This window comes from Macaca fascicularis, chromosome X (genome assembly GCF_037993035.2).
Source record: "Macaca fascicularis isolate 582-1 chromosome X, T2T-MFA8v1.1".
Taxonomy (NCBI): domain Eukaryota; kingdom Metazoa; phylum Chordata; class Mammalia; order Primates; family Cercopithecidae; genus Macaca; species Macaca fascicularis.
The window spans coordinates 109,726,162-109,742,237 of NC_088395.1; the positions used below are offsets into that span (position 1 = coordinate 109,726,162).

Sequence of the window (16,076 nt, forward strand, 5' to 3'; positions counted from 1 at the left end):
GTCACCTCTTGCAAGAGCATGGTAGACATAAAAAAGCCAACGTTATCTCACTGCTTTTGGAAATTGCCACTACTAACATAGGTGGCAACTTCCCAAAGTAGTGAATATATAAGCAACACCTTTTTATTATAATTAAGGTAATAGGTAGCTAACTTCAGCTATTCTTCATTTTATTTTATCCATCATTTACTTTATTAATGAAGTCTCGTATGCTTGTATTGATTCAGCATCCTCCAACCAAATGGAATCATGTCTGAGTCCTCTGGATAGCAGAGGACCTAAAAGTAAAATAAGAAAGACCCATTTTATGAAGAACTTTGTTAAGATATCAATTACTGAGCCACATTTGTGTGGTACTCATCTTCAAAAGGGTAACTATAATCCCAGAGAAATCACTGGGGCTTTGACATCTTGAGGACTTCAACACACCAATAGCTGTCAGCAAAATGAAAAAGACAAAGGAGACATAGCAGTAGTGTCCAGAAGACATGAAAGTATCCAGAAAAGGGTGACACCCACGTCTTGACTGCCTGAACTTGTTCCTGGGCATGGGTTAGACATGCCTCAGCTTTCCTTGAGCGTTTTCAGGGGTCTGGGGTTCTGAAAGGGTAGGATATAGGGTAGGATCTGAACCAACACAACCCACACATTCAGTTCCTCACCTGATCCACTCAGCAGCCCATGGGGGGCAAATAGTATTCCTTTTTCACAGAAGGCAAGGGTGACCCATTAAAGTAATATCATGGTAATATATACTTGGGTTATGTTGCTGAATAAGAAATTCTAAAAATTAACTTGAAGTTAATTTTTTGTTCTTCTAACAAGTTTTTATTGAATGCCACAGTTTTTAAAGCTGATTGGCACATTGGTTACTTAGGGATAGAAGTAATACATACTAATTTTGGAAAAATACAGTTACTAAGAAGAAAAAGTAAAACCATTCATAATTCTGCAATATAACAGATTCATTTTAGTATATATATACTTTCAGACTCTGTTAATGTGTGTAATACATAACTATATTTGACTTAAAATGAAGCGACAGTAATTTTGCACACTGCATTATAACTTGTTTTCTCACTTTAAAATACGTAATGAGAATATTTCTATTCAAATATATTAAACGCTTCTGCTGACAAAGGATTTGCTGATTTGATCAGAATGTAATATTCAAGTAGAAGCTGGCAATACTAAAAGTTTTGAAGTAACTGGATCAACAAAAGTACACCAAGAAAGGCAAAAAAAAAAAAAAAAAAAAAAAAAAAAAAAAGAAAAGAAAAGAAAGAAAAGAAAAAGAAAAACAAAACCCAGAAAGCAGAGTTGAGAAGTATTAACCTCAGAGAAAACGTCTATTTTCTTTTTTTATCATTTTATTTATTTATTTATTTTTTATTTTTTATTTTATTTTATTTTTTTTGAGACGGAGTCTCGCTCTGTTGCTCAGGTTGGAGTGCAGTGGCTCAATCTCAGCTCACTGCAAGCTCCGCCTCCCGGGTTCATGCCATTCTCCTGCCTCAGCCTCCCAAATAGCTGGGACTACAGCCCCCTGCAACCACTCTGGGCGAATTTTTTTGTATTTTTAGTAGAGACGGAGTTTCACAGTGTTAGCCAGGATAGTCTCGATCTCCTGACCTTTTGATCCGCCCGCCTCGGCCTCCCAAAGTGCTGGGATTACAGGCGTGAGCCACCGTGCCCGGTAGAAAACTTCTATTTTCAAGGTATAAGGCATCATAATGGTGATAATGAATGAGGTGGTCCCCATCAAGGCCATGGACTATACCTTAACTTCAATCCCGAGTTTTTGCCTTAACTCTCTCATCTTCTCCCTGAATGAACCATTGCATATCATCTTTATCTGCATTTATCATATCAATGTTATTGATAAGACTACACCCCCCTTAAAATCTTGGACACTATTATTTCCTTCAGACTCCTGGCCTTTATTCCCTCACAAAGGGGGAACTTCCTCTCCATTTTGCACAGGGGCCTGCTGCCCTCCTTCTGTTTCCTTTTTTATTTTTCCTGGAGGACGTTTTCCATGTTGAGATTTCCCTCCAGCTTATTCTACTTGGCACTCCATCACTCCTAGGAGATAAAAGGCGAGCGAAAAGACAGTGCTTGGTAGACATATCAGCACCGAAGACAGTGGCCCTACTACGCACCTTTCAAAATTCAGAGCCCTGGATATCGACGGTTTTTAAATTTTTATTTTTCCCACCAGAGAGGACTTATGCGCTCTCCAGGAGGCCTCCTGTTGAAGCACCTCCCTCCCGCTATCTCTTCTCTCCTCCCTCTTTCAAAGCCTAGCATTTTTCTTGTAGATCCTTCCCTAGGCCTATGCAGGCACCAAAAAGGGAGGATCTGGAGTGGGGCCCCTAACTGGGCTCTGTCTCCGCACCTACACACACTCCGCCCCCACCACTGTCCCTAGCATCTACCTGAACCTATCCTTTCAAGTTTCCTCCTCCGGATTCTCACCTTGAGGTGCACCGCAGCGACACTTAACCCGCAGACCTGCAGACGGCCAGGGTGGGGCGAGTGGAGGCTGCTGCCGCCGAGCGCTCGCGCAGACCCGACACGACCCGGCCCCTTCCCCATCCAACGTCTTCCAGCCCCATATTTCCCAACTTTGTCCCTTTTATCCATCCTCTCTCTAAAGCCACACTCTGCCCCTGGCCCTACTTGCTATTTAAACATCCACAATGGGGGAAGGCGATAACGGGGACTGTTTAAAATAGAACCTTCACCTTCCGTGTGTCTGTTTCCCTCTCCTGTGATTCATTTCCACACCTCTATAACCAAAATCTTTTGCACCAAAATGGGTGTAGGACACAGGGAGTGGGGTTCTTATCCCCACCCCTGTGGGGAAGGCTATATGGGTATAGCATATACCCATATACCCGTATTCTTATTCCGCTTGCCCCAAGGACCACCCAAGATGGACCTTGGGTAAGGAAGGAGTATCAAAAACGCATATCGGGACCCACTTTAGGACTCTACCCGCAGCAGTCAGCCATCACAGCCCCGGGGTTCCCCCAGAGTTCACGAGCCAGAACACAAACCTGCAGCGTCTGGGACAGTTGTTTTCCTTGTACCTTGACCAGAATTTTCTTCTTCTCCATAATAGTAATAATTAACCAGAAGATACAAAAGGCAGGAAAAAAAGCACTTGAGTAGACTCCCGTTATGTGAGAGCAACGTCACAGGTGAGTTGAGACTGCCAATTTTCCCTCCCACTCACAAGCGAAACAGCAGGAACCAGCATCCCTCCGCTCTTCCTTCACCCTGGGCCTAGGATGGCTCTTTTTCCACCTTGGCATTTCAGTTGGCCAGGCATAGTATTTGGTTTCTCTAATCATCAGGGAGAGGCAGCGTTTTTCTTGGGGTTATTGTCATTTTACAATTATTGTGGACTTATCTCTTTCCCCTGTTCTAACCTCCCCCCAAACGGCTCCTTCACCCCACCTTCTCTCCCAGTAGTCATTATTTTTCCTCTGAGCCTCTTACCTGCACATAAATGGCCAAGAAGGTGCGTATAAAGAAAGGAGGCTGGGAGTGGAAGTAGAACATTTTCTTCTGTGTATCCTTCTGTTCCAGTGTTTAATTTAAAATGCTTTCTTTTTACATTGAAGAATACAATACTTAACACATTTTGAAGATGGGGGAATGGGCATTTATCCCAAAAGTTCTCTTTTCATTGGGGTGCCTTGTTATTTGGCTAAATTGTCATATATCAGATTAAAATGTTTTTAATCAGCTACAAAAGGAATCACAAACTTTTAAAATATGCCAATTGTTCACAACCTTTAAAAGGTACTCTTTAGGGAGAAAAATAATTTACAATAATAAATAAGATTTTCTACTAAGTAAAAAATTCTTCATAATTTGGTTGTGTTTATATTTATCAGTTAGAAAATGTGTCTGATACTTCCCAAATAGCTTAAAAAAACAAGATAGCAAGTTTGAAATTTAAAACCTACATTTTCCTAAAATTAATCAACATGTTATGTGTTTGATAAATTAATCCCTGGAGAGCCTGTCAACCTTAAATAATGAGATTCAGAAAACATGATTAAGTACAGAGTTTATTCAAGCGCAAAGCTTGAGTATAGCCACCCTGAAACACCAGCTCCAAACAAATGGAATCAGTGTTCCAAAGTGGAAAAATTAAGGTTTCACTTATATAGGCAGAGACAGAGAAATTTTAGCAGGGTTGCATTTTCCATGCAAGACCTGTGCATATGCTGCAGCTATTTATTTTTCCATGAGGAGGGGTAGTGATCTCAGGGAGTCTTATCTCTGGTGCCATTTTGTCTTAATTATTTACAGGGGGGAAAAAAAGGCAGAAGTTGCAGCTTCATGCCCTGTGACTCAAGCTGCATAGCCACATTCCTCTCAAGGCTCAGAATAATTTAAAATTCCAGCAGCTTTAAGTTTGAATTATTTAATTTCACAAGCCTAACAAGTGTCTTGTTTTTATCCGATTATAGAAAAATGATCTCCTATCTTTCCCACTTATGGAAGTGTTTAATTTTCACAACTAACTAGTATGGTTTTGTTCTGTTAAAGGAATGCAGCCTGCTAGGCCTCTCACCTCTGGCCTCCTTCCCTCCAGGAAACTCAGGAGGAGGCTGGCCTTGCGGTAGGGTCACTGCCTGCCAATCCATCCCCACCCAAGTAGCCCCTCAGCCAGGTTTAAGACAATGTCCCAGGAACTCTCACTCACTGACCGTATTACTTAGCTTAGACCAGGTGTTCTCAACTAGGAATGTCTGTGGACCATTTGAAATTCTATGCAGGTTTGTGCATGTTTAGGGTTGGTGGGGTACACGCACTTTTGTGGGAAGAGGGTTTGTACCTTAGGAAGCTGGGAAAGCCTGATACATGAGCAGGGTGAAATTATGAGGAAGCTGAAGCCATGAGGTCTCCTCGGTGACACAGGAGGAGAAGGATGAATGAGGATAAAAGGAGAGACTGAGAACAACTGAGCCAAGGTAGTGACAGAGCACTGCAGCGCTCAGGTCCTGCTCTTAGACGTCCATTAGGAATTTACTGTCTATTCTCAGTTTCCCTTGAGATCATAATCTTCTCTACTGCCTCATAGATTCTCACCGTAAATCCTACCTCAACTAAACTAGTCTAAATCTCTGTTCCTTACGACTAGTGAGACTATCTAAAAGATTGGTTACCTGTAATAAAATGTTCCTAAAAGTGAACAAACTACTAGTACACATAGTTACAAACAGCATGAAAACTTGTGAAAGGGCTTCAATAGAGTGTTGACCAAAGAAGACACATATATGGGGAATAAGTATAAATTATTCAGCCTCCCTAGGAGTCAAAATGGACAAATTAAAACTTCAAGGCACTCATTCACCTGTGAAATTGGTGAATATTTTTTTAAAAATCATACCATCCATTTTATATGAGTTCATTCACATGGACTGTCAGTACATGTGTAAATTGGTTAAATTACCTTGCAGGCCTTCTTGGTAGTACACATAAAAATAAATAAGATGTTTCAGATTTTTAGACCCAGCAATTTCACTTTTAGAAATTTTTCCTTAGGAAATAATTTTGGTTGTGTGCAAAGATTTTGGGTAAGGTTTGAGTTATAATAGCAAAAACATAGAGGCAGCCTAAATATTAAACAACTGGTAGATAAATTCCTGTTAATTTTAACATGATGAAGTACAGTATTTATTGGCATAGAAATATTTACATTGCATTGTTAGATAGAAAATATGTATAAAATAGTGTCCTGGTGTAAACAAATTTTGTATCTATGTATCTATTTATCTCTATATATTATATCTATATAATAATATATAATATGATTAATATAGCTATATAGTATACTATATATAATATGTAATATATTTATCTCTACACACACACACACACACACACACACACACACATATATAATCTCCTCCATCCCATTCACAAGCAGAGCAGTGAAAACTGGCCTCTCCTCCTCTCTCCCTTCTTCCTTATTCTGGAATACATATATTTCAATTTTAAAATCGTATATATATATATGTGTGTGTGTGTTTTATATATATTATTTACATAAAATTAAATGCCCATATATACAGTGAAGAGTGAAAAAAGTCTAGGTTATCTTAAAACTATGTATTTCATTGTTCCATGTATGTAATTCAAGTAAACTATAGAAAATTTGGAAAATACACAAGAATTATAGACATGAAAGGTTTTAGAAGTCTCTATTCCCATAAAATTAAATGGGAGTTTAATTTTAAGTTTAAATATTTTGATTTTTTCCCCACTAACATTATAACTTATATTAATATGCTATGAAGTAGGTAAGTTTGACTAGGTAGGATTCTACCTTATATGCTGACTTTAGAATCCATCCTTGGCTTAAGATGCAACTCCACTGCACTAACACATTCAGTGATAATTGAGAGGAAATCTACAGAAAGGACATAAGGGTTTAGATTGACAATATGTAGTGATTGCCTAATTAATATTTGTGAAATCAATAAGTGGATGAAATGTATATTTGAGAGCCACCAAATAAATGAAATTGACTGTACATTATTGAGGGTTTCCTTCCTTCTGTATGTATTTTTAAGTATAACCGGGATAGTTTTATATACATTATTTATAACCTGCTTTTAAATAATAGTTATTTTCTTTATTTGCAAAAAATAAAACATTTTTACTGGAAAAAAGTAAGGGAACTATAGATACATGCCACATGTCAAGCAGAGCCAGAAAAACAATCCTTTCTGTTTCTAGTCATACATATTTTTTAAAGAATTGAATTGGCAACTAAGAATACTATTTTATAATCTGTTTAAACTATTATATTATCTCCATAAGTATTACTTTTTCTAGCAAAAATATTTCTCTAGAAAATATTTTCATCAGGTCAAATTTAAGAAAGAGATGCCTCCTTCCCCATGTTAATAATTTAGTACTACACCTTGACCATCTCAAACTTGATTGGAGGAAGGGATAGTCAGAGGAACGGGAAGAGAGCCTCATTTCTAATGCATACTAGTTACAAACATGTAGTCCTTAGAAGAGGTCAGCGGAGCAAGGGAAGGAAATGTGAGGGATTCAACCATTGTAAGGATCTCAAGACTCAAACACGTAGTGGAGGCACTTAATTCAGACCCTGTTCAGCTACAGAGAAGTATATATATAAAATATGTGCCATAAAATAAGATCATACTATTTGCAGGCATTTCCTTACTGTAGAAGTCAAACATGCCCCCTGAGAAAATGTGGAAGAGTCTACAATGAAGTAAAAAAAAGAATATATAAATCCATAAGCCCACCAACCACCCAATCATACCTAATTCTAATACTGTTACTGTTAGTAATCTGCTTTTCCTTTACATACCATTATAAAAATTTTCATTTCAATAGATACATGGCTGTCTAATATTTGTCAGTTATTTTATTTCTTCATTTTTCAATTTTATCTCAATCATTTTTCTGAATATTAGTAATTGATATATTACTTATTATATATTTATTTATTATTATATTTTAAGTTCTAGGGTACATGTGCACAACGTGCAGGTTTGTTAACGTAGGTATACATGTGCCATGTTGGTTTGCTGCACCCATCAACTCGTCATTTACATTAGGTATATCTCTTAATGCTATCCCTCCCCCAGGCCCCCAACCCCCGACAGGCCCTGGTGTGTGATGTTCCCCACCCTGTGTCCAAGTGTTCTCATTGTTCAATTCCCACCTATGAGTGAGAACATGAGGTGTTTGGTTTTCTGATCTTGCAATAGTTTGCTGAGAATGATGGTTTCCAGCTTCATCCATGTCCCTACAAAGGACATGAACTCATCCTTTTTTATGGCTGCATAGTATTCCATGATGTGTATGTGCCACGTTTTCTTAATCCAGTCTATCATTGATGGACATTTGGGTTGGTTCCAAGTCTTTGCTATTGCGAATAGTGCTGCAATAAACATATGTGTTCATGTGTCTTTATAGCAGCATGATTTATAATCCTCTGGGTATATGCCCAGTAATGGAATCACTGGGTCAAGTGGTGTTTCTAGTTCCAGATCCTTGAGGAATTGCCACACTGTCTTCCACAATGGTTAAACTAATTTACACTCCCACCAACAGTGTAAAAGCATCCCTATTTCTCCACATCCTCTCCAGCATGTTGTTTCCTGACTTTTTAATGATCATCATTCTAACTGGTGTGAGATGGTATCTCATTGTGGTTTTGATTTGCATTTCTCTGATGACCAGTGATGATAAGCATTTTTTCATGTGTCTCTTGGCTGCACAAATGTCTTCTTTTGAGAAGTGTCTGTTCATATCCTTTGCCTACTTTTTTTGATGGGGTTGTTTTTTTCTTGTAAATTTATTTGTAGATTCTGGATATTAGCCCTTTGTCAGATGGGTAGATTGCAAAAATTTTCTTCCATTCTGTAGGTTGCCTGTTCACTCTGATGGTAGTTTCTTTTGCTGTGCAGAAGCTCTTTAGTTTAATTAGGTCCCATTTGTCTATTTTGGCTTGGTGTTTTAGTCATGAAGTCCCTGCCCATGCCTATGTCCTGAATGGTATTGCCTAGGTTTTCTTCTAGGGTTTTTATGGTTTTAACATTTAAGTCTTTAATACATCTTGAATTAATTTTTATAACTTATTAGTAATTTAAATATATAAATACAACACTTAGAAAATAAAAGTTCTCTTTATATGAAATACACATTCTCAAGTATATCCTATGATAATCGCTCAGGATATATTCATCTGCATTTCTAATGATATAAAAATACAGTAAGACCCTGAAACAACTTGAGTTTGGATATAACATGATTGGTGATAGCAGGTGGGGAGAGAGTAAAATGGATGGATGATATTTAAGTCCAAGTGCTCAGTAAAGAATTGTTTGTGGCAACAAATCACAGCTGAGTCCTTGACGAATTTGGGCTGTGCAGCCAGCTAGCCAAATAGACTCACATCAGTCGTTCCATCTATCTCTCAGTTACATAACCTGGAATTTTATAGAATGAATTTGTGGACTTCACTTATCATGTTATCTTGGAATTTAATTATATACTCATATTTTAAATACACAAAATAAATATATGTCTACTGTTACAAAAATGTACTACCACATATAAAATTAACTTTCAATTTGTCTGTTTTGTTTAACAATATACATTGAAAATTTTTTTCATGTGAGTAAATGTAACTCCACATCATTTTTTCATCAATGTATAATGAAAAAACTTTATAAACTCTATATGAATGATCAAACTTTTCTTAAACCGATTTCCTTTTAGAAACATATAAGTTTTTGGCTCTTTAAAAAAACACTATTACCACAACTACTACAATGACCATATTTGGCATAGGAGTATTAATGTATGATAAATTTCTAGAAGAGAAACTGATGTGTCCAAAAGCACATATCTTTCAAAGTTTGATATTGCCAAAATGACTTCCAAAAATGTTGTATTACTTAATATTCTCACAGTACATGTGAATATTTGTTTTACCATATCCTCAACTCTGAATATAATAAATATTTGTATTTTCTAATTGTATAGATGAAAAATTAACTCATTTTTATTTTCAATAGATCTCAATTCGATGAGCATATGCTATTATTCCCTTCTGTCAGATGAGGAAACTCAGGCTCACAATGTGTACCTGACAATTGATTAACTGATGATTCTTCAGGCAGCACAGCTTCCTGGTAACACCACCATGAGGACTCTGGAATCAAACATTACTCTTTTTAAAAAAATTTTGAATCATCTTCCTCACAAATGTGTAATATAACAACAGCTTTCACTTTAAAAGCACTTACTATATGCCGGGCACTATTCTAAGCACTGTACATATATTAACTCATGTCATTAAAGTAATTTTGTCTTTGTATTTTCTGACTATAAAAAGATAAAAGTTGCCCAATTCAGTGGCTCAGGCCTGTAATTCCAGCCCTTTGGGAGGTTGAGGCAGGAGGATCACTTGACCCCAGGAGTTGGAGACCAGCTTGGGGAACATAGACCTTGTCTCTACAAAAAAATTAAAAGACTAGCTGGGCATAGTGGCACACACCTGTAGTCCCAGATACTTGGGAGTCTGAGGCGAGAGGATCGCTCGCGTTAAGGAGTTTGAGGCTGCGGTGAGCTGTGATTGCGCCACTGCAACCCAGCCTGGGCAACAGAGTGAGACTCTGTCTCAAAAAAAAAAAAAAAAAGAAAGAAAGAAGAAAGAAAAAAGAGAGAGAAAGATTAAAGTTACCTTTAAAAAAAGAATATAGAAGTATGAAGAATAAACAGTAAAAATTGCATTAAAACATCTCACTCTTGTTCCAGGGTCTTTTGTTGTTGTTTCACAACTGCTGCCAAGCCCACCCTGCTCCACAACAGCTAAGAACCAGATTGCAGAGGAAATGGAGGCTAGGGGAGGGCGACTGATGGAGGAGTTATCCTGGGAGCGGAAGACTGGAAGAGACAATTCTCGAAAGAAGTAGAAAAGTTCAATAGCTCCACAAAAAGAGGTAGCCCCTCCCTAGTAATCAGAGTCAAGCAAATAACATTTTTCCCTCCGGGATAGGAAACAACAGAAAAGACTGACAGGGCCAAATGTGTAAGTGGGGGGCGGGGAGGGAGCAGAGGGTGGGCCCACTTCTGCCGCGCTTTTGGTGGGAGTGGAAATTAGGGACCCGAGCTCACTGGTGACGTAGATCTCATGTGACCAGGAGTCGACGTGTGCAGAAGTCCTGGTAGTCTGGTCCTTGTTCCCGTCTGGATACCAGCTTCCTTCAGCAGTGCAGGCGGTGGTCCCTGAGGCTAGTGGAAGGAGTGAAACTTGCGGGAATTTTGCAGGTTGGTGTCAATGTAGGTGTTGACTGGGGATTTCTAGGGTGGGGGGGCTTAAGGCAGAGACTTGTGGGAGTGCCAGTCAGGTCCGTCTCTCCACCCTCCACCTCCAGGTCTACAGGAACTGATGACCCTTGGGAAAGGGACTAGGGGTCCTAGGAGAAGAACAAGTAGACCTGTGATAGTTTAAAAATAATCGTCCTCTGCTATCTAATCCTGCTTTCTGGACCCCCACCCTCCTCCCGAACCCGCCTCAGTCTTAAAGATAGTTTGGAAATAATCTGCTTTCTCACTCTTTGTTTGATGGGAAAAACGAAGTGACTTGCATGCACTGTGGATAGGGGGTGAACTGGAGGAAACAAAAGGTGGGAAACTTTCCATATTCGAAACCCTAAAGGAGGAAAGCTACGTGTGTCAGTCTCTGGCGCTGGTCGGCCCACCAAGCGCTCGCCCCACCCCCACCGTCCCCTCCCGTTTCCCGTTTGTCTGCAGGTCTGTTGTTTCTAGCAAGACCCAAAGCTAGAAAAGGAGGAGGAAGAAACTGACCCGATCAGTGCCAGGTAGGTGAGAGGAATATTATAAAGTCTCCTGGGGTGGAGACAAAGGTTGTAAGCTCCACTGTTCCTGCCGGCTCCCTTCCACCCCACCCCTTTCCCCTCTTCTTTTCTCTCCCCCTTCTCCTTTCCCCTCTTCCTCTGCCTGCCAGCCAGCCACCTTTCTCTTTTCTGGCCTGGTCCCTGTGTTAGGCCCTATGGGGGAAAAAGGATTGGGGAGGGCTGGGAGGCGGAAAGAAGGGCCTTGGAAAAGGTTAGAGGGAAGGACAGGAGAAGTGAGGAGGTGGAAAGTGGAGGTAAGAGGAGTGGGGATAGTGAAGCTCTGATTGCTGACTGGGCTTCTTAGTGGAAGATATTTTATAACAGTCTGAATAAAAAAAAATTAAATGCTGAGACCTCTGTCCACAACACCTGTCCACTCACCAAGTCTTTAACTTACTGTCTTCTTTTTGCTTTCTAGAAGTTATTGTATTCCAAGAAGAATAAGCAAAAAAATAAAAGAAGGAAGGAAGGAAGGAAGAGAGGTAGAGATACAAGATGAAATCCTGTCAAAAAATTGAAGGAAAACCAGAAAATGAGAGTGAACCAAAGCATGAGGAAGAGCCAAAGCCTGAGGAAAAGCCAGAGGAGGAGGAGGAGAAGCTAGAGGAGGAGGCCAAAGCAAAAGGAACTTTTAGAGAAAGGCTGATTCAATCTCTCCAGGAGTTTAAAGAAGATATACACAACAGGCATTTAAGCAATGAAGATATGTTTAGAGAAGTGGATGAAATAGACGAGATAAGGAGAGTCAGAAACAAACTTATAGTGATGCGTTGGAAGGTTAATCGAAACCACCCTTACCCCTATTTAATGTAGTTTACCTTGATTTTTATCTGACATTAACAATACCATATAGCTTGCTTTTTATTAGCATTTCCTGATATTCCTTTGTCCATATTTCTACTTATAACCTGTTGCTATTAATGGTTTTAGATGTATCTCTTGTTATCTGCATCTCATTGTTTATTGTATTTTGAACCAATCTACAAGTCTCTGTCTTTTAATAAAAGAACTTTACTCATTTGTAAAAAAGAGGTTCTTGGTAGGATATAAAATGGAAAAAAGGCTAAGTAATATGTGAATATCATATTTTTGAAAGGTAAAAAGTACATTTGTATATTACATATATGGACATAACTTGTGAAGGATGAAAGAAAGTATAGCCTCTCGGTGGTGGGATTATGAATGATTTTTCTCCTTTTGCTTATTTGTATTTTCTATATTCCTAAAATTAACACACATTATTATTGCTAGAATAATAAAAGCTTTATAACAAAAAGAAGCAACAAGCAGCACTTACTAGTTTATTTCAAAACGTATTGGGGCATTTAATATTTGTTGACAGAATTTTAGAAGCAAATGTGAACTTCAAAGCAACTCCAGACCACTTAGCTAGAATAATAAATTTTACATATTTTCTCATCTTTAAAATAAAGAAAATAATCTCACAAGGATCTGGTGCGGGCCAAATAAGGTAATGACTGTGAGCTATGTTTGACAGAGTTTTGTTCCCATTCCCAACTCCATAAGAGATTAATTTCAGGGATTTGGAAGGGTGGAGAAAGTAGTTCTTATCTGTGATTAAGAACAAACCCAAGGCTGGGTGGCTCACACCTCTAATCCCAACACTTTGGGAGGCTGAGGTGGGCGGATCACGAGGTCAGGAGATTGAGACCATCCTGGCTAACATGGTGAAACCTCATCTCTACTAAAAATACAAAAAATGAGCCAGGCACGGTGGCGGGCGCCTGTAGTCGCAGCTACTTGGGAGACTGAGGCAGGAGAATGGTGTGAACCCAGGAGGCGGAGCTTGCAGTGAGCCAAGATCACGCCACTGCACTCCAGCCTGGGTGACAGAGCAAGACTCTGTCTCAAAAAAAGAAAAAAAGAACTGTGAGCTGGGTGCCACCTTTATGTTCATTTCCTGGTATGCCTGCCCAGCTTCTCATGCCCTTGCCCTTGATACTACCATATATACTGCGTTTCCTGCCCCTTCTGCTGGGTCCTGCACCTTCAGGCCCCTACCACTGTGAATGTGCTAGAATTCTCAAGTAGTGAAGCCCAGCATATTTCTTTGGCACCCCCAGTAAGCTTAGTTTCCAGACTGACCTTTAGAGAAGTTAGGAGATTGCCCATCTCTTCAATTTAGATAGACACTTACGCAGTGCCACATGAGTCATGATGTCTTATAGATATCTTGGCAACTTTGGGATTTTAACTTTCTACCCATAAGGCTCAGACATGATAAGTCCATCTGGGAGTTGGACTAGAAGACAAATCTGAGTAACAGACATTATGCTTTACTCAGAATTGCTGCCGTGGATCTGAAGACTACCATTTTATCTTACTGACTCCTATTTCCTTAGGACAAATGATTTCTCCCAGAAGACTGGTGGCGGGCCCTCCTCATCTGTTCAACAGATATCTCTAGACTTGTATAAATTTTGAAGGAAAATTCAAGTCAGATTTTGGAATAACCCCACCCCTGGCTGGAAATATATGAAAGTGCTGTATAGGCCTTATTATGTGTCTATATCTACATATCTCTATCTGTCTGTCTGTCTGTCTATCTATCTATCTATCTATCATCTATCTATCGTCTTTCTTTCTTTTTTTTTTTTTTTTTTTTTTTGAGGTGGAGTCTTACTCTGTCTCCCAGGCTGGAGTGCAGTGGCACGATCTCAGCTTACCACAACCTCCGCCTCCCAGATTCAAGCGATTCTTGTGTCTCGCCTCCCGAGTAGCTGGGATTACAAACATGCACCACCACACCTGGCAAATTTTTGTTTTTTGTATTTTTAGTAGAGACGGGGTTTCACCATGTTGACCAGGCTGGTCTCAAACTCCTGACCTCAAGTGATCCACCCACCTCTGCCTCCCAAAGTGCTGGGATTACAGGCATGAGCCACCGCGCCCAGCCTATCTTTCTTTCTTTACAAAAGGCCCACTATTGTGCCTGTCATGTGTCATTTTCCTCTGTGATGCCATTTTGGGAACTCTTCATGTCTTCAGACCATTCTTCAAGGTGATGGCAGCCTAATGGTTGCTGGTAGGGCTGCAGTTCATGTTGGAGTGAGATAAGGTTCCAGGCTCACTGCCAGTTTTACAAAACAGAATCAATCCATCCCCTTGGCCCTCAGAGGGGTTGCACTTAGGAAGGATGTGGAAAGGCTCACTCAAGCCACACTCCTGTCTAGGATAGGCCTGACTTTGTCTTCTCTGCTAGGCACAAGGCCCTCCTCAGCTGATAGCTTGCCTGTCCTGAACAGACATACCTGGAGAAAAACAACTATCCTTTTTGCAGATCAGAGCACTAGACTTCCTTTCTCCCTTTCTTTCCTTCACAAGGAGGTTTGATGAGGACTTTTTTATAAGGAAGAAGATAAGATCTCAAAATTCACTAATAGAAACTTTGTCCCAGACATGACTGCTCTGCATGTAATCAGATAACTTGTGGTTAAAGTCAGAGTCTGGTGGTAGGGGGAAATGATTTTAGACAGTACACAAGTCTTTTAAATTGTGGTGTCCATGTATTTATTTGAACATGTATGAATGAATACTTTCTGTTTAAAGCAAATGATGATAGTTTAGATTTAGGGTGGCATTATAAAGTTTGTTTTTCAAAAAAGTATTCAAATCAAATAAGTGAGTAAATTTGAAGAAGAACATTGTTAGAACACAGTATTAATAGTGTAGGTGGCACATACTTAGGGCAAAAAAACATCCTGGTGGGAAACATTGCCCCAGCATGGGCATAATAACTTTAGGGATAATAACTGGAAACACCTATCAAGAACGGTGCAGGATTTGAAATTTTACCCTGCGTATAAGCTAACAACTGAGCCTACTCTCATTTAATGGATGCTGGCAGAAGACTCGAGACTCCTGTGTCGAAATCAAATGACATTATCACAGCAGCAGCAGTAGCCAGAGCTTCATGTTGGTTTGTATTAGTTCCTTATTGTTCCCAAGTTTCATGGGGTGGCATAGGACCGGTGATTGATACCTCAACATGCAGCACATTGCATCATAGGAAGGAAACCTTGAGTTTGGGGTATTCAATGCTTTCACAGCAGAAACAAGCCTACTCTTTGTTCAGGGAAAGACGTTATCTTATCGCTCAAGGTTGCTTGTTGCAAACACAACTATGAAAAATGGTCTGCCTGGGTAAAGAGCACTCAGGGCCTTACATTCTTGGCATACCCAATAATAATATGTAGGGATGCTCAGGGCTCATAGCAGATTGCCTCTCCCAATAACAGTTTTCTCTGTACAATAAATCTGAATGTGAATAATAAGCCTTTCCTAACACCAAAAGCTCTGGTTTATGATTCCAAATTAAATACAGCACACAATATATATTGTAGAATGTAAACATGGTATTTGTAACTATTTCTAGTATTTAGCTAAGTACAGGGGATTTTAAATAAATATTAAGATTAATTGGATGGGCCGGGCGCGCTCAAGCCTGTAATCCCAGCACTTTGGGAGGCCGAGACGGGCGGATCACGAGGCCAGGAGATCGAGAGACGATCCCGGCTAACACGGTGAAACCCCGTCTCTACTAAAAAATACAAAAAAACTAGCCGGGCGAGGTGGCGGGCGCCTGTAGTCCCAGCTACTTGGGAGGCTGAGGCAGGA

General features: G+C 39.7%; 1 protein-coding gene across 2 annotated transcripts; it reads left to right on the forward strand.

The window, feature by feature from the left end:
• Positions 1-10,719: 10,719 nt before the first annotated feature.
• On the forward strand, positions 10,720-12,714 carry TCEAL9 (transcription elongation factor A like 9). Of its 2 annotated transcripts, XM_005594225.5 has the most exons (3): positions 10,720-10,848; positions 11,335-11,402; positions 11,857-12,714. In XM_005594225.5, the coding sequence occupies exon 3, from the start codon at positions 11,934-11,936 to the stop codon at positions 12,249-12,251; it is 318 nt and encodes a 105-aa protein (XP_005594282.1). In that variant the 5' UTR covers positions 10,720-10,848; positions 11,335-11,402; positions 11,857-11,933; the 3' UTR covers positions 12,252-12,714. The 2 variants fall into 2 exon arrangements, with proteins under 2 accessions (XP_005594282.1, XP_005594283.1); XM_005594226.5 differs by lacking the exon at positions 11,335-11,402.
• The last annotated feature ends 3,362 nt before the right edge of the window (positions 12,715-16,076 follow it).